The sequence below is a fragment of the Gorilla gorilla genome, chromosome 7 (assembly GCF_029281585.2).
Source record: "Gorilla gorilla gorilla isolate KB3781 chromosome 7, NHGRI_mGorGor1-v2.1_pri, whole genome shotgun sequence".
Classification (NCBI taxonomy): Eukaryota; Metazoa; Chordata; class Mammalia; order Primates; family Hominidae; genus Gorilla; species Gorilla gorilla.
In genome coordinates, this window is record NC_073231.2 from 66,669,781 (window position 1) to 66,688,644 (window position 18,864).

The 18,864-nt window shown below is 43.2% G+C and overlaps 1 protein-coding gene across 5 annotated transcripts in view; it reads left to right on the forward strand.

Annotated features, from left to right (window-relative positions):
• Positions 1-11,595: 11,595 nt before the first annotated feature.
• The window catches only part of LYPLA1 (lysophospholipase 1), a 55,243-nt gene continuing 47,974 nt past the window's right edge, over positions 11,596-18,864 (forward strand). The window contains exons 1-2 of one of the 5 annotated variants that reach the window (XM_055348752.2): positions 11,596-11,849; positions 12,665-12,696. In XM_055348752.2, coding sequence (XP_055204727.2) covers positions 11,781-11,849; positions 12,665-12,696 — 101 coding nt within the window. In that variant the 5' untranslated portion in view covers positions 11,596-11,780. Of the gene's footprint in view, positions 11,850-12,046; positions 12,255-12,664; positions 12,697-18,864 lie in introns of those variants that run through there. The other 4 variants (XM_031013917.3, XM_031013918.3, XM_031013919.3 and 1 more) reach the window with 4 other exon arrangements.

Here is an 18,864-nt window from a genome sequence, read left to right on the forward strand (position 1 = left end):
ACAAGAGCAAAACCCCATCTCAAAACATGCACACAAACAAAACCTTACAGGCTGGGCACAGTGGCTCTCACCTGTAATCCCAGCACTTTGGGAGGCTGAGGCAGGTGGATCACTTGTGGTGAAGAGTTTGAGACCAGCCTGGGCAACATGGCCAACCCGTCTCTACCAAAAATACAAAAATTAGCTGGGCATGTCCGGGCGTGGTGGCTCAAACCTGTAATCCCAGCACTTTGGGAGGCCGAGGGGGGCAGATCACTTGAGGTCAGGAATTCGAGACCAGCCTGCCCAACCTGGTGAAACCCCGTCTCTACTAAAAATACAAAAATTAGCCGAGTGTGATGGTGGGCACCTGTAATCCCAGCTACTCAGGAGGTTGAGGCGGGAGAATCACTTGAACCCAGGAGGCGGAGGTTGTAGCGAGCTGAGATTGTGCCATTGCACTCCAGCCTGAGCGACAGAGCAAGACTCCATCTCAAAACAAACAACGACAAAAAATTAGCCAGGCGTGGTGGTGGGCGCCTCTAATCCCAGCCACTCAGGAGGCTGAGGCAGGAGAATCACTTAAATCTGGGAGGCAGAGATTGCAATGAGCTGAGATCGTGCCACTGCACTCTCAAAATACAAACAAACAACAACAACAAAAAAACTTATAGGCCACGTGAGGTGGCTCACACCTGTAATTCCAGCACTTTGGGAGGCTAAGGTAGGAGAATTGCTTGAGCCCAGAATTTTGAGACCAGCCTGGGCAACATAGTGGAACCCCCATCTCTACAAAACATAAAAAAAATGTGCCGGGGGTGGTGGCTCAGGCCTGTATTCCCAGCTACTCAAGAGGCTGAGGTGGAAGGATCACTTGAGCCCAGGAGGTGGAGGCTGCAGTGAGATGTGATTGTGACACTCTACTACAGCCTGGGTGACAAAGTGAGACCCCGTCTCAAAAAATAAAAAAACTTACACTTAACATTATACTTAAGGGTGAAAGGCTGAATACTTTTGCCCTAATATCTGGAATGAAGCAACATTCATTCACAACTTCTATTGGATGTCCTAGATAGTGTGATAAGGCAAAAGAAAACAACAGACGTAATCACTAGAAAAAAGGCAAAACTGTTTATTTGCAATTACGTAATTGTCTAAAGAATCCTAAGAAATCTACAAAAAGAGCTACCAGAACTTTTATGTGGGTATAGAAAATTGCAAATACAAAATCAATGTGCAAAGATCAGTTCAATTTCTATATCTAGCAATAAACAATCAAATTGAAATTTTAAATACCATTTAAAGTAGCATGGAAAATATGGGATTCCTGGGGACAAATTTAACAAAAGATATGCAGACCTATACATTGAAAAGTATAAAATAAAGCTGACAGAAATCCAAGGTGACCTAAATAAATTGGGAGATATACTAGCTCATGGATCAGAAGACTCAGTTTTCTTCAAATTGGTCTATAGATTTAAGGCAATCTCAGTGAAAATCCTAATAGGCTTGTATGGAGGAATAGGCAAGCCAATTCCAAAATGAATGCAGAAATGCTAGAATAGCCAAAGTAACTTCAAGATAGAAAAACAAAGTAGGAGGAGTTACAGTCATTGATTTTAGGCTTATAGAACCAGACCAGTCCAGATGAGGTGGTATTGGCATAGACATACAGATCAATGGAACATCATAAAGAACTCAGAAGCAGGTTCACAAATTTATGGACGACTGATTGTTTAACAGCTTTATTAAGATACAATTCACATATTTAAAATGTGCATTTGAGGGACTTTTAGTACACTCAGAGTTGTGCAACCATCACCACAATCTAATCTTAAAACATTTAGGTTACCCACAAAGAAAACCCTATACTGATTAATAGTCACTCCCCATTTCCTCCCAAATTCCCCCAACCCCCTGTCGCTAGGCAATCGCCAATCTACTTTCTGTCACTATGGACTTGCTTGTCTGGACATTTTACATAAATGGTATCATGCAATATGGGGTCTTTTTCCCTTCTGGAATTGCCCAAAATTTGGTGGGAGGAACCAGCTAAATTGTCTCCCAACTGTAGCCAGTTATTCCAATACCATTTATGGAAAATTTTCTTTTTTTTTCCCCACTGGTTTGAAATGTTAATGAAATACCCTCATCATGTACCTATTTCTCCCTCATATGTGTGTTTTCCTCAGAGTTTAATTCTGTTCTAGAAATAAATCCAAGTCACAAAGAATATTCAGTAAATGATCTGATTTGCTTTTTTCTCTGTGCTGGTAATTTGCTATTGCAATTTCTGTAATTCTAAATGATGTCATACATTTGGGAAGATTAGTGCCACATCAGTACTCTTTTTTGTTTGTTTGTTTGTTTTTGAGATGAGTTGCCCAGGCTGGAGTTCAGTGGCACGATCTCGGCTCACTGCAACCTCCGCCTCCAAGGTTCAATTGATTCTCCTGCCTCAGCCTCCTGAGTAGCTGGGATTACAGGCACACGCCATAATGCCCGGTTAATTTGCGTATTTTCAGTAGAGATGGGGTTTCACTGTGTTGTCCAGGCTGGCCTCGAACTCCCGACCTCAGGTGATCTGCCTGCCTCGGCCTCCCAAAGTGCTGGGATTACACACGTGAGCCACCACATCGGGCCCTATTTCTATTTTAATATTAATGAATATTCCTGTATGTTTATTCTCCCATGTTAATTTGATAAGTAACTAAATTAAAAAGTCTTCTTGGGGTATTTAAATATCATGTTTATTAAAGCATAATATTTTGAGATTTTAATGGGGATTACATTGCATTAGTAGATTAATTCTAAGAAAATTGACAACCTTACAGTATTAGATTTTCCTATCCAATTATGTCTTTTTTGTACTTCGGTAGCTTTTTACTTTTCCTGATATAGGTCTTGTAAATTCAAGTTTTGCTTGTGTAAAGTAAAACTGTCTCTGTTGACTGATGTCATAATCTTATTTATAGAAAACCCTAAAAACTCCACCAAAAAACCTGTTATGACTAATGAACAAATACAGTAAAGTTACAGGATACAAAATCTACATACAAAAATCAGTTGTGTTAGTTACCTTAAGAACAAACTATTACCTTAAGAACAAATAAAATAACATTTTTTTTTTTGAGATGGAGTTTCGCTCTTGTTGCCCGGGCTGGAGTGCAATGGTGCGATCTTGGCTCATTGCAACCTCTGCCTCCCAGGTTCAAGCAATTCTCCTGCCTTCCAGGTTCAAGCAATTCTCCTGCCTCAGCCTCCCGAATAGCTGGGATTACAGGCATGCACCACCACGCCCGGCTAATTTTGTATTTTTAGTAGAGATGGGCTTTCTCCATGTTGAGGCAGGTCTCGAACTCCTGACCTCAGGTGATCTGCCCACCTCAGCCTCCCAAAGTGCTGGGATTACAGGCGTGAGCCACGGCACCCGACCTATTCAAAAAAAATTGTTAATCCCATTTATAATAGTATAAAAAAATAAAATGCTTAGGTATAACTTTAACCAAGAAGGTGAAAGCTCTATAAAACTGTAAAAACTGTAAAGCATTGATGAAAAAGATTAGACAACAATAAATGGAAAGGTATCTCATGTTTATGGATCGGAAAAATTAGAATTGTTAAAAATGTCCTTACTACCCATCAATCTACAGATCTACAGATTCAATGCAATCCCTGTCAAAATCCCAATGGCTTTTTTTTACAGAAATAGAAAAAAAAAATCCTAAAATTCACATGGAACCACAAAGACCCCTAATTGTCAAAAGAATCTTGAGAAAGAACAAAGCTGGAGGCATCACACTTCCTGAATTCAAATTATTGTATCTTACAAAGCTATAGCAATCAAAGCAGTATGGGGTTGGTATAAAAATAAACACATACACAAGTTGAACAGAATAGAAAGCCCAGAAATAATTCCATGCATATAAATCAACTAATTTTTAACAAGGGCACCAACAATACACAATGGGGAAAGGATAGTCTCTTCAATAAATAGTGTTGGGAAAACTGTTTATCCACATGCAAAAGAATGAAATTGGATCCTTATCTATACACGATACACAAAAATAAACTCAAAATGGATTAAAGTCTTAAACATAAGACCTGAAACCATAAAACTTCTAGAAAGAAACATAGGAAAAAAATCTCCTTAACGTTGGTCTTGGCAATGATATTTTGGATATGATACCAAAAGCACAGGCAATAAAAGCAAAAATCAACAAGTAGGATTATATCAAATTAAAAAGCTTCTGCACAGCAAAGCAAACAATCAACAAAGTGAAAGGGCAATCTACAGATGGGAGAAAATATCTGCACACCATGTATCTGATAAAAGGTTCATATTCTAAATATACACAGAATTCATACAACTGAATAGCAAAACAAACAAACAACTTGACTAAAATATGGGCAAAGGACCTGAATAGACATTTCACACAAGAGGACGTGCAAATAAATGGCCAGCAGAAATATGAAAAGATGCTCAGCATCATTAATCACCAGAGAAATGCAAATCAATACCTCAATGAGACATCATCTTACACCTGTTAAGGTGGCCATTATCAAGAAAGCAGAAGACAACTGCTGGCAAGGATGTGGAGAAAAGGGAACCCTTGTACACTGCTGGTAGAAATGCAAATTGCTGTAGCTGTTATGGAAAACAGTATGGAGCTCCCTCAAAAAATTATAAATAGAACTATCAAGTGATCTCACAATCTTATTTATGGGTATATAGCCAAAGGAATTGAAATCAGGAGCTCAAAGATATATTTGCATACCCATGTTTATTGCAGTATTATTCACAGTAGCCAAGATATGGAGACAACCTAAATGTATACTAAGAAATGAATGAATACAGAAATACAATGGAATATTATTTAGCCTTAAACCAAAAAAAAATCCTGCCATTCGGGACAACATGGTAGGACCTGGAGGACGGTATGCTAAGTGAAATAAACCAGACAAAGAAAGACAAACATCGTATGATTTCACTTGTATGTGGAGTCTCAAATAGTCAAGCTCATAGAAGCAGGGACTAGAATGATGGTTACCAGAGGCTGAGGAGAGGGGTAAATGGAGAGGTGAAGGATGAGGAGTACAAAGTTTCAGTTATGCAAGATAAATTCTGGAGATCTATACAACACAGTGCCTATAACAATATGGTATACTTAAAATTGCTAAGATGATAGGTCTTCTGTTACGTGTTCTTATCAAAACCAACCAACAAAAACAAAAGCCTCCACAATATGTTTGTTTTTATTTCTGAGACAGGGTCTCGCTCTGTCACCCACCCTGGAGTGCAGTAGCACTATCATGTCTCACTGCAGCCTCAACCTCCTGGGCTCAAGCAATCCCCCTGCCTCAGCCTCTCAAGTAGCTGGGACTATAGGTGCACACCACCACACCCAGCTAATTCAACAAATTTTTTTTTTTTTGTAGAAACAAGGTCTCCCTATGTTGCCCAGGCTGTTTTCTAACTCCTGGGCTCAAGAGATGCTCCTACTTCAGCTTCCCAAAGTGCTGGGATTATAGGCATGAGCCACTGCATCTGGTTAAAAAACCCTACAATAATAAAGAGGATGGGAGGAAACTTTGGGAGGTGATGGATATGTTTATGACTTTTATAGTGGTGATGGTTTCATGGGTGTATGCTTGTCCCTAGACTTATCAAGATGATATCAATCATACCTCAATAAAGTGGTTTTTAAAAAGTTTTGCTTGTGTGTGTGTATACATATATATATAATATATATGCCTGTGTGTGTATTTATATATATATAACATGTATTTATTTACATATATACACACACACATATATATATATATGTATTTTTTTTTTTTGAGATGGAGTCTTGCCCTGTTGCCTAGGCTGCAGTGATCTCTGCTCACTGCAACCTCCACCTCCCGGGTTCAAGCGATTCTCCCTGCCTCAGCTTCCCAAGCAGCTGGGATTACAGGCACCTGCCACCATGCCCAGCTAATTTTTGTATTTTTAGTAGAGACGTGGTTTCACCATGTTGGCCAGGCTGGTCTTGAACTCCTGACCTCAGGTGATCTGCCCACCTTGGCCTCCTAAAGTGCTGGGATTACAGACGTGAGCTACCGTGCCTGGCCCTTATTATTATTATTATTATTATTTTGAGACAGAGTCTCACTCTGTCGCTCAGGCTGACCTATGTTGATATTTTTAAATTTCTGTTTTGAACATTTTTCTTCCATTTACATATTCTAACCAGCTATTGTTTGTAGCTAGAATAACCATTCTTTTTTGTATGCTGATTTAATAATTGGTTATATTACTGAATTTTCTTGTTAATAATGTTTATTTTTGGGGGGCACAGGTGGGGACAGGGTCTTGCTCTATCATCCAGGATGGAGTGCAGTGGAATGAACACGGCTCACTGCAACCTTGACCTCCTGGACTCAAGTGACGCCCCTCCCACAGCCTCCTGAGCCCAGCTAATTTTTTTCTTTTTAAATTTTTCATAGACAAGGTCTCGCTCTGTTGCCTAGGCTGGTCTTGAACTCCTGGGCTCAAGCAATCCCCCCACCTCAGTCTTCCAAGTGTTGGGATTACAGGTGTGAGTCACCACACCTGGCCTTATTAGTAATTTTTAAATGCTCTTACTGTATTTTTGCTTTGTACAATCATATCCTCTAAAATAAGAATAATTTTGTCTTTTTCAATTATTATATTTATTTCATTCCCTTACCTGGGGAAGAGAGAGATCATTTTCATAGAAAGCTCCTTGGAGGATACATAACTTGGGTAAATGTTGCAGGTATAGTAGCGTAGACACCTCAACCTGAACTGTCCTACTCCCCACTAATGGAATAAATTAATAAATGATTGGTGGCCCTTAGAATTCTCTATTTATTACATCATAGAAAAACTCAACGTAATAGTGATTTGGAACATGTTCACAGTAAGAACTAGAGAGTTTTATTTTCTCAATTAACGTCAGAAGCATTAGAACCAGAGCGACTTCCTTCTGAATGGAGGAAGGTAAAACGAGGCCAAGACCCGCTGGGCTGCATTTCCACGAGGTTAGGCATTCTTAGTCACAGAATGAGATTGGAGGTCACAGGACTGGTATTACAAGACATAGGTTATAAAGACCCTGCTGATGAAACAGGATGCAGTAAAGAATCTGGCCCAAACCCACCAAAACCAAAATGGCAAGGAAAACGACCTCTGGTCGTCCTCTCTGCTCATTATACACTTACTATAACGCATTAGCATGTTAAAAGACACTTTCACCAGCTCCATGACAGTTGTAAACTGCTATAGCCAGGTAGGGAATCTACCCTATATGGTCAAAAGAGGAACCCTCAGTTCCAGGAAATCCCTGTCCCTTTACCAGAAAACTCATGAATAATCCACCCCTTGTTTAACATATAAACAAGCAATAACTATTAGTATACTCAGTGGAGCAGCCCCTAGCCCTGCTCTGCCTACGGAGTAGCCATTCTTTTGTTTTTTGTTTTGTTTTGTTTTGTTTTGTTTTGTTTTTGCTTCTCTAATAAAATTGCTTTCACTTATGGCCCCAAATTCTTTCTCGCCAGAGATCCAAGAATCTTCTCTTGGGACTGGGATCCCTTTCCAGTAACACTGATATCACAACGAAAGGACTTAAAAGCCTGATAAATGTACACAAGTACATGAAATGTGAATCCCACTATTATCATTTTCAGTAAATTGTCATCAATTTAAAACTTTTGGAGAATCCACAAAATTCTCGTTGTCCAAATCCAATCCACAAGAATGATTAAAAACAGTGTGAATAAGACCCCAAATCCTTCAGAACGCTGGTATTACAGGAAAGGGGTCCCAATCCAGACCCCAAGAGAGGGTTCTTGGCTCTCACGCAAGGAAGAATTCAGGGCAAGTCCATACAGTAAAGTGAAAGCAAGTTTATTAAGAAAGTAAAGAAATAAAAGAATGGCTACTCCATAGCTGGTTGCCCATTTTTATGGTTATTTCTTGATGTTATGCTAAGCAAGGGGTGGATTATTCATGCCTCCCCTCTTTAGACCATATAGGGTAACTTCCTGACATTGCCACGGCACTCGTAAACTGTCATGGCGTTGATGGTGTGTCCAGAATTGGTGGGTTCTTGGTCTCACTGACTTCAAGAATGAAGCTGCAGACCCTCGCGGTGAGTGTTACAGTTCTTAAAGATGGTGTGTCTGGAGTTTATTCTTTCTGGTGGGTTCCTGGTCTCACTGGCTTCAGGAGTGAAGCTGCAGACCTTCGCAGTGAGTGTTATAGCTCCTAAAGGCAAAGAGTGAGCAGCAGCAAGATTTACTGCAAAGAGCAAAAGAACAAAGCTTCCACAGAGGGTAAGGGGACCCGAGTGGGTTGCCGCTGCTGGCTCGGGCAGCCTGCTTTTATTCCCTTATCTGGCCCCATCCACATCCTGCTGATTGGTCCATTTTACAGAGAGCTGATTGGTCCATTTTGACAGGGTGCTGACTGGTGCATTTACAATCCCTGAGCTAGACACAAAAGTTCTCCAAGTCCCCACTAGATTAGCTAGACACAGAGCACTGATTGGTGCATTTACAAACCTTGAGCTAGACACAGGGTGCTGATTGGTGTGTTTAAAACCTTGAGCTAGACACAGAGTGCTGATTGGTGTATTTACAATCCCTGAGCTAGACACAAAAGTTCTCCAAATCCCCACTAGATTAGCTAGACACAGAGCACTGATTGGTGCATTTACAAACCTTGAGCTAGACACAGGGTGCTGATTGGTGTGTTTACAAACCTTGAGCTAGACACAGAGTGCTGATTGGTGTATTTACAATCCCTTAGCTAGACATAAATATTCTCCACGTCCCCACCAGATTAGCTAGATACAGAGCGCTGATTGGTGCATTTACAAACCTTGAGCTAGACACAGGGTGCTGATTGGTGTGTGTACAATCCTCTAGCTAGACATAAAAGTTCTTCAAGTCCCCACTAGACTCAGGAGCCCAGCTGGCTTCACCTAGTGGATCCTGCACTGGGGCCGCAGGCAGAGCTGCTTGCCAGTCCCACGCCGTGGGCCCGCACTCCTCAGCCCTTGGGCAGTCAATGGGACCAGGTGCCACGGAGCAAAGGGAGGTGCTGATCGGGGAGGCTTGGGCCACGCAGGAGCCCACGGCGGGGGCGGGGGAGGCTCAGGTATGGCAGGCTGCAGGTCCCAAGCCCTGCCCCACGGGGAGGCAGCTGAGGCCCGGGGAGAATTCCAGCGCAGTGAGGGTGGGCCCACAGTGCCGAGGGACCCGGTGCCCCCTCCGCAGCTGCTGGCCCAGGTGCTAAGCACGCCGAGCCCACGCCCACCCGGAACTCGCTCTGGCCCCGGTTCCCACGGATACCTCTCCCTCCACACCTTCCCGCAAGCAGAGGGAGCCGGCTCTGGCCTCTGCCAGCACAAAGAGGGGCTTCCACAGTGCAGCGGCGGGCTGAAGGGCTCCTCAAGTGTGGCCAGAGCAGACACCGAGGCCGAGGAGGTGCTGAGAATCAGCGAGGACTGCTAGCGCGTTGTTATCTCTCAATGGGAGTGCAGTAGTGAGGACGACCAGAGTTCACTCTCATTGCCATCTTAGTTTTGGTGGGTTTTGGCCGGCTTCTTTACTGCATCCTGTTTTATCAGCAAGATCTTTATAAGCTATATTTTGCGCTGACCTTCTATCTCATTCTGTGACTTAGAAATGCCTTAACCGTCTGGGAATGCAGCCCAATAGGTTTCAGCCTTACTTTACTCAGCCCCTATTTAAGATGGAGTTGCTCTGGTTCACACGCCTCTGACACTGGTTACCGTGTGAAAGAAATGGAGTGTTGTTTTTTTTACAGCTTCCTTCCCAACCTTACTCTCTAAGGATGGTATCCAGTATGTCCTTTTTTTTTTTTCAGATGGAGTCCTGCTCTGTTGCCCAGGCTGGAGTGCAGTGGCACTATCTTGGCTCACTGCAAGCTCCGCCTCCTGGGTTCATGCCATTCTCCTGCCTCAGCCTCCTGAGTAGCTGGGACTACAGGCAACCACCACCACACCCCGCTAATTTTTTTTTTTTTGTATTGTTAGTAGAGACGGGTTTTCACCGTGTGAGCCAGGATGGTCTCAGTCTCCTGACCTCGTGATCCGCCCACCTCGGCCTCCCAAAGTGCTGGGATTACAGGCTTGAGCCACTGCGCCCAGCCTCCAGTATGTCCTTCACTGAATTGTAAACTTCTGAAGGTCAGGGCATTTTGGCTTTAAGTGTTTCTATCTTGTGCTCTCTTCCAGATCTTACCATGTATTTGATATGCAACACATTTGTTGAGTAACTACATTTTAGGCCATAAAGGCACCCGTGCAGAAAAGGGCAGTCTAGTCTCATGCTTATGTGTCCAGAGTTGGTGCCTTCCGGTGGGTTCATGGTCTCACTGACTTCAAGAATAAAGCTTGTGACCTTCGTGGTGAGTGTTACAGTTTTTTTTTTTTGGTTTTTTTTTTTTTGAGACAAGGTCTCACTCTGTCTCCCAGGCTGGAATGCAGTGACGCGATCTCAGGTCACTGCAAGCTCTGCCTCTCGGGTTCACGCCATTCCCCTGCCTCAGCCTCCCAAGTAGCTGGGACTACACGACTGGCCAATTTTTTTTTGTATTTTTAGTAGAGACAGGGTTTCACCGTGTTAGGCAGGATGGTCTCGATCACCTGACCTCGTGATCCACCCGCCTCGGCCTCCCAAAGTGCTGGGAGTGTTACAGCTCTTAAAGGTCCCACAGACCCAAAGAGTGAGCAGCAGCAGCAAGATTTATTGTGAAGAGTGAAAGAACAAACTTTCCACAGCATGGAAGGGGACCCAGGGCTGCCGCTGCCGGCTAGGGGATGGGGGGCGTGGCCAGCTTTTATTTCCTTATTTGTCCCGGCCCACGTTCTGCGGATTGGTCCACTTTACAGAACACTGATTAGCCCATTTTACAGGGTACTGATTGGTGCATTTTACAAACCTCTAGCTAGCCACAAAGTGCTGATTGGTGCGTTTTACAATCCTAGCTACAGAGTGCTGTTGCATTTTACAATCCTCTTGTAAGACAGAAAAGTTCTCCAAGTCCCCAACCGACCCAGAAGACCAGCTGGCTTTATCTCTCACTTAAACCTGTACTGTGTCAATATCCGTACATCAATAAGTGTTGTCGATCAAGTTAGGGAAGTAGTGGATTTCTGGTGACAAATGTTACCCTTTCCAACTAAAGTTTAAAGAAGGTAAGTTGAACCCAAATCTACATACTGCTGTAGCCCCAAACGGAAATACTGCAAAAGCTCCATCACCGTCTCCCAGTCCATCCAGACTTTTACAAATGAATAGACCCCGGCCGCAGGAAACCAAGGAGCACCTGGGGTTGGGTGAATTGGCTCTAGGGCTCATTCTTTTCACTACAGCGCCAGAAAAGCAAAAACCTAAACCAAGACCCAAGAGACCAGCCCTCAGCCTGCACCTGAGAGCACATTTTCCCTAGCCAGCACTGGGCATGCGCAGGCTGCGTGGTGTGGCGAAAGCGCAGCCAGGTCCGCGCTGCCGCCGCAGCCAATCGGAGGGAGGGAGCCGCCCGGACATTGTGAGGCGCCGAGGGAGGGGCGGCGGGCGAGGGGCAGGGCAGGGCGGACCCTGGACGCGCGGGCGCGCGCGGAAGGTAGCGCGGGGCCGCGTTGGCGCGCACGCGCCTGAGCGTGCGCCCGGTGGGGCCGGCCGGGACTCGCCGCTCGCACGCCCTTGGGCCGCGGCCGGGCGCCCGCTCTTCCTTCCGCTTGCGCTGTGAGCTGAGGCGGTGTATGTGCGGCAATAACATGTCAACCCCGCTGCCCGCCATCGTGCCCGCCGCCCGGAAGGCCACCGCTGCGGTGAGTGGCGTAGGCGTGGGCTCGGAGGGGTCCACTGGGCCGGCCACCGGTGGTTGCCCCTCGCGCGGGGTGGGCGTTGCGGGCGCGTGGCGGCCTGCGGACGAGGACGCTCCTCCCGGCCCGGGTGGGGTGCGAATGGTCCGCGCGGCCGTGTCCGCGGGGGGTGGGGGCAGCCGGGGGGTCACAGCCGGCGCTAGGGCCAGTCCCCAGCTCCTCCCTGCATTGCGGAGGAAGTGCGGCCCCGGGACCCCCGCGGGCCGGCCTAGAGCGCGGCGTCAGCCTCTGCAGCGTGTTTCTGCCTGGTGTGTGGGTGAGGGAAACCTAAGTCCGCCAGGAAATCGCCTTATTGTCACCTCGCACTCTTATCCTCAATGAAAGAAGTTTGAAGATTGAGTGTCCTACAAGGTCAGACGTACTGTTTTTTAGAAAACTTGTGTATGAAAAGTCAAACTTATTTTTGCCTCCGGAAGCTTGCTTTTGCAATGGAAAAATTCTACAGGATATGTGAGATGTTCCTGATTTGACTTGAAAGAGATAAACTGTTTTTCTTAGAATGTGATCATTTGCACTCAATGTCTAACTGGGACCTCTCAGTGCTACCCCCCCCCCATTCATTATCTCAGGAAATAAAGAGAGAAGTTGATCAGAATTTTTGCCATTTAAAAGAGGTCGATAGAGATTAAGTCGCCGAAGATAGTGTTGTGTAATTCTCTCGTAGGTTTCGTTCCGTTTTCCACCTTAAGCAAAGCTAGTGTGTAACAATCCTGTGTGGGCTTATTTAGGCATTGCTTATTAATTTTCCTCTTCTCTTATAGGTGATTTTCCTACATGGATTGGGAGATACTGGGTAGGTACCATTATTATTAATAGTAACAGTAATGAAACTGGGTCATGCAACTTTTGTTTACGCGTTCAAAGGTTTAATGTTTAAGGGCGCTAAAATGGTATTTTAAAAGATTGCCAGTTAATGTATCTTACAGTGCGGTGGTTTTATGTTTTGAAAACCCTCAGAATTTTCCCCTTATCATCGTGAGTTTATTGATTTTTTAACTCTGGTTTCTGGAACATATTAAAATTGCAAATTCCTCATTAGTTGCTTTGGGTATTGGATACCAGAGATCCGTGGAATGTTAGTAGGGACGGTGTACAATTGAGAGCTTTCCAGAGCAGTTAGAATTTCAGAGCAAATTGAAGAGAAGAACTAGTTGATTTTGATAAGAGAACTAGTGGCAACATAAGGCATGCAGCATTCTGAATAGAGGGATTAGATGTTCACTCTAATGAGTTGAAAGGCAGGGGAGGCAACTCAAAGATTTATTTGGAGGCTTATCAAACAATTTGTTGTACTAACTACTTATTTTTATTTTATTTTTTGTTTGTTTGCTTTTTTCTTTTATTATTATTTTTAGAGACAAGGGCTCTCTCTGTCGCCCAGGCTGGAGTGCAGTTGCAGGATCTTAGCTCACTGCAGCTTTGAACTCCTGGGCTCAAGTGATCCTTCAGCCTCAGCCTCTCAAAGCACAGAGATTAGAGGTGGGAGCTGCCTGAGCCTGGCCTTTTGTACTAACTTTAGATACATGATTTATCTTTTACTCAAGCTTTTTCTGTATTGAGATGTTTTTGTTTTTATATTTAAATTGGTGATAATCTGTGAAACTTAAGCAAAATATGAATGTTGTTGAAAAATTGCAGAAATAGAGGAAAACTGAAGATAAGTAAATTTTGATAAAGTAGCCCCAGAACGACTAAATTTTCTTTAAAATGAACCATTGGGGCCGGGCGCGGTGGCTCACACCTGTAATCCCAGCACTTTGGGAGGCCGAGGTGGGTAGTTCACTTGATGTCAAGAGTTCGACACCAGCTTGGCCAATATGGTGAAACCCCATCTCTACTAAAAATATAAAAATTACCCGGGTGTAGTGGTGCATGCTTGTAATCCCAGCTGCTAGGGAGGCTGAGAGAAGAGAATCACTTGAACCTGGGAGGCAGAGGCTTCAGTGAGCCAAGATTGCACGACTGCACTCCAGCCTGGGCCACAGAGTGAGACTCAAAAAAAAAAAAAAAAAAAAAAATGCCATTAGGCTAGATTTTTGTTTGTTTGTTTGGAGACGGGGTCTGCTGTGTTGCCCTGGCTGGAGGGCAGTGGCGTGATCTTGACTCACTGCAACCTCCACCTTCTGGGTTCCTGGGCCTCCTGAGTAGCTGGGACTACAGTTGCTTGCCACCATGCCAGCTAATTTTTGTATTTTTAGTAGAGACAGAGTTTTGCCATGTTGGTCACGCTGGTCTCAAACTCCTGACCTCAAATGATAGGCCCGCCTGAGCCTCCCAAAGTGCTGGGATTACAGGCGTGAGCCACCACTTAAAAGTGATTCCTATTTTTTGCCTAATAAGTCGAGTTATATAATACAAACTTTGTATGGAGTTACAGAAAAGGTTGCAGCACTCTTTCTGGCAATCCAGTGGTCCTGTGAAAATGATGAACTTATTTTACTAAATGAAACTCGAATAGCAGAATCTCTATTTTATGGCCAAACCTTTCTTGATGTTGCAAGTCAGGGAGAAGGTTGCTACCCTCTAACTTTGCCAATAATGAGCGCTTCTATGCCTGAATGATTAGTTCAAGCAAAAAAAAAACTTCAGTCTAGGCAGATTCCACAGACTGAAGCTAAAAGTAAAAATGGTGAAGACTATTAGGATCAAAAATACCAAGAACATCCGTTACATCTTGACCAAAAGTTAAGTTTATATTAAAAAAGTATCCTCCTTTTTAACCTGTTGTGATAAAAGAAAAAACAAAGGTCTCCAGTTCTGAAATTATTTGGTGGGATAATGCTAAGGAAAGGCTGACTGTAGATTGGTTCCATGAGTGCATGATGAAACTTTGAACCTGTCAGCCTGACAAGTGGCAATTTAATATTTAAGATATTGTAGTCTCCCCTTACCTGCAGTTTTGCTTCCCATGGTTTCAGTTACCCGTGGTTAACTGTGGTTTGAAAATGCTAAATGAAAAATTCCAGAAATACTTTATAAGTTTAAAATTGTACACCATTCTTTTTTATTTATTTTATTATTATTTTTTGAGATGGAGTCTCACTCTGTCACCCAGGCTGGAGTGCAGTGGCATGATCTCGGCTCCCTTCAACCTCTGCCACTCGGGTTCAAGTGATTCTTGTGCCTCAGCCTCCGGCGTAGCTGAGATTACAGGCGCGTGCTACCACGTCCAGCTAATTTTTTTGTATTTTTAGTAGAGATGGGGTTTTGCCATGTTGGCCAGGGTGGTCTTGAACTCCTGACCTCTAGTGATCCACCCACCTCGGCCTCCCGCAGTGCTGGGATTACAGGCATGAGCCACCATGCCTGGCCTGAATTGTACACCATTCTGAGTATTGTGATGAAATCTCATTCCGTCTCACCCAGGACACGAATCATTCCTTTACCTAGCGTATCCATGCTATATGCATTCACCATCTGTTAGTCACTTGGTAGCCATGTGGGTTATCAGGTCAACTGTTGTGGTAGTGTTTTGCTTTTTTTTTTGAGACAGAGTCTTGCTCTGTCACCCAGGCTGGAATGCAGTGACACGATCATGGCTCACTGCAACCTCCACTCTCCAGGTTCAAGCAACTTTCCTGCCTCAGCCTCCTGAGTAGCTGGGACTACAGGCGTGCACCACCACACCTGGCTAATTTTTGTATTTTTAGTAGAGACGGGGTTTCATCATGTTGGCCAGGCCAGTCTGGAACTCTTGACCTCAAGCGATCTGCCCGCCTTGGCCTTCCAAAGTGCTGGGAATACAGGCATGAGCCACCTCGCCCAGCCTGTAGTGCTTTTATCCACATCAGCCTTACATTGCTTAATGATGGCCCCAAAGTGCAAGAGAAGTGATGTTGGCATATTGTTGTAATTGTTTTATTATTGTTAATCTCTTCCTATTTCTAATTTACACAATAAACTTTATCACAAGCATTATGTATAGGAAAAACCATAGTATATATAGGGTTTGGTGTTATCCATGGATTCAGGCATCCACTAGGGGTTTTAGAGCATCCCCCACTGTTTATTTCTGGAATTTTCCATGTAATATTTTCGAACCACAGTTGACTGTGGGCAGCTGAAACCATGGAAAACAAAACTGTGGGTGAGAAGGACTAGGGTATTTTAAACATTATATAATCACAGAAAAGTTATCCCATTAAATTTAACATTTAGTATTATCTAATATATTATGCATTCAACCTTTGCCAGATTGTTCCATTAATATCCTTTGTAGCTATCTCCTCCCTAGTCATACATTATATTTAGTTATCATGTCTCTTTAGTCTCTTTTGTCTCTTTTAATCTGGAACAATTCCCTAGGTTTTCTTTTGTCTTTCACGACATTGACACTTCTGCAGAGAACAGGCTAGTCCTTTAATTTGGGTTTGTGTATTTACTCATGATTAGATTCAGTTTATGCATTTCTGGTATAAATACCATGTAAACAATATGTCCTATTCATTGCGCGCATCAGTAGACTAATGATGCTGAGTCCTTTTATTGTTGTAACTTCGATCTTTTGATTAAGGTGGTATCTTCCAGGTCTCGACTGCAGTTACTTTCCTTTTGTAATTAAAAAGCAAGTTGCGGGGGGATACTTTGTGACTATGCAAGTTGTTCATCAAGCTTTCACCCAATATTTTTACCATCCATTGATAATTGCTTGAGTCAATCATTTCTACAGTGTGATTTTCCAATTCTGTCATTCCTTTTTTTTGTCATTCCATTTTGTTTATTAATCTGCTACTCCCCATTTAGTTAGTATGGACTCAGATTTATTTTCTATTTATTTATTTATTTGTTTATTTTTTGAGACAGAATCTCGCTCTGTCACCCAGCCAGGCTGGAGTGCAGTGGTGCGATCTCGGCTCACTGAACCTCCACCTCCCAGGTTCAAGCAGTTCTGCTGCCTCAGCCTCCCAAGTAGCCGGAACTATAGGTGCGTGCCGCCACGCCCGGCTAATTTTTTTTTTTTTTGAGACCCTGTCTCGCTCTGTCGTCCAGGCTGGAGTGTACTGGCGTGATCTTGGCTCACTGCAACCTCTGCCTCCTGAGTTCAAGTGATTCTCCTGCTTCAGCCTCATGAGTAGCTGGGATTACAGGCACGCGCCACCACGCCTGGCTAATTTTTTTTGTATTTTTAGTAGAGACGGGGGTTTCACCATGTTGGTCAGGCTGATCTCAAACTCCTGACCTCGTAATCTGCCCTCCTCAGCCTCCCAAAGTGCTGGGATTACAGGCGTGAGCCACAGTGTCCAGTCAGATTTTTGTATTTTTAGTAGAGACGGGGTTTTGCCATGTTGGCCAAGCTGGTCTCGAACTCCTGACCTCAAGTGATTTGCCCACTTCGGCCTCCCAGTCCCTCCCTGGGATTACAGGCATGAACCACTGTGTCATGCCTGGACTCAGATTTATTTAATAGGTTATGTTCTATTCTGTTATGTTTTAAACTTTTTAACTTTTCATTTTAAATAACTTGAAATTTACATAAAAGTTGCAGAAATAACATTTATAGCTCCTTATACCTTTCACCCAAATTACCCAATTGTTAATATTTCTGAACTATTAAAGAATAAGTTGCAGGCGTGTTGCCTCATTACAGCTTAATTCTTCAGTGTACATTTTTAAGTACCAGGACACTCCAGTATAACCATCATTAAGAAGTTAACACTGATGGGATACTACGGTCTAATCCACCAGGTCCATTCACATTTCATTGATTTGAGCCAATAATGTCCTTTATCAGTCCGGGATCACATATTGCCTCTACTTATCATTTCTCTTTAGTTTTCTTTATTCTGAAACAGTCCTTGTCTTTCATGACCTTGACACTTTGTCAAGAATACAGGCCGGGTATGGTAATACCAGTGATTTGGGAAGCTGAGCATGAGAATCGCTTGAGCCTAGCTGTTTGAGACCAGCCTGGGCAACAGCCAGACCCTGTCGCTACCAAAAAAAAAAAAAAAGTGTAAGCCAGTTACTTTGTAGAATGTCCCTCAGTTTGGGTTTATCTGATGTTTTGTGATTTATACCTTTTTGACAGTAACACTACAGGGGTGTTGCTGTGTCCATAACAGTGCATCATATTAGGCAGACCTCATGATGAGTTTGTTGTTACTGATGTGTTTTATCACTTGGTTAAGATGGTGTCTGCCAGGTTTCTCCACATTAAAATAATAAATATATGAAATATTTAAAATATTGAATATGTAATTAAAATATTACAAATATTTTGTGGGGAGATACCTTGATATTATAACATATTCCTGATCCCCACCATATGTTCACCCATGGATTTAGCACCCATTAATGATTATTGCCAGAATCTATTGTTGTGGTAGTTGCCGAATATCTTATGATATTTAAATGTTTAAAGTTAAAATATGGTCTTTTAATTAAATTTCCTTTGTTCTGGCCGGGTGCAGTGGCTCATGCCTGTAATTCCAGCACTTTGGGAGGCTGAGGCAGGAGGATCATCTGAGGTCAGTAGTTCAGTACCAGCCTGGCCAACATGACGAAACCTCATCTCTACTAAAAATAAAAAAACTAGCTGGACAGGGTGGTGCATGCCTGTTGTCCCATCTACTTGGGAGCTGGAGGTTGCAGTGAGCCAAGATGGTGCCACTGTACTCCAGCCTAGGCGACCGTGAGACTCAGTCTCAAAAAAAAAAAATTCCTTTATTCTGGATTTATTATTTAGCAGTCTACTGTAGGGTAGAGCTTTCCTTTCTCCTTTATTTATTACTTATGTACATACTCATTTGTTTCAAAATTTTAAATCATTACAGACTCTTGGATTCCTATTGTATTCAGAGGATAACAATCAAGTTAGTTATTTATTTTGATGCTCAAATTGTCCTTTAGTTGGCCACAGTAACCCTTTCAAGCTGGTACTCGGTGTCTTTTGGACATATCCTCATTCTTATTTGATCACTTCCTCACTTTATGGTACAAGATTTTTTCTAGGATTATCTTA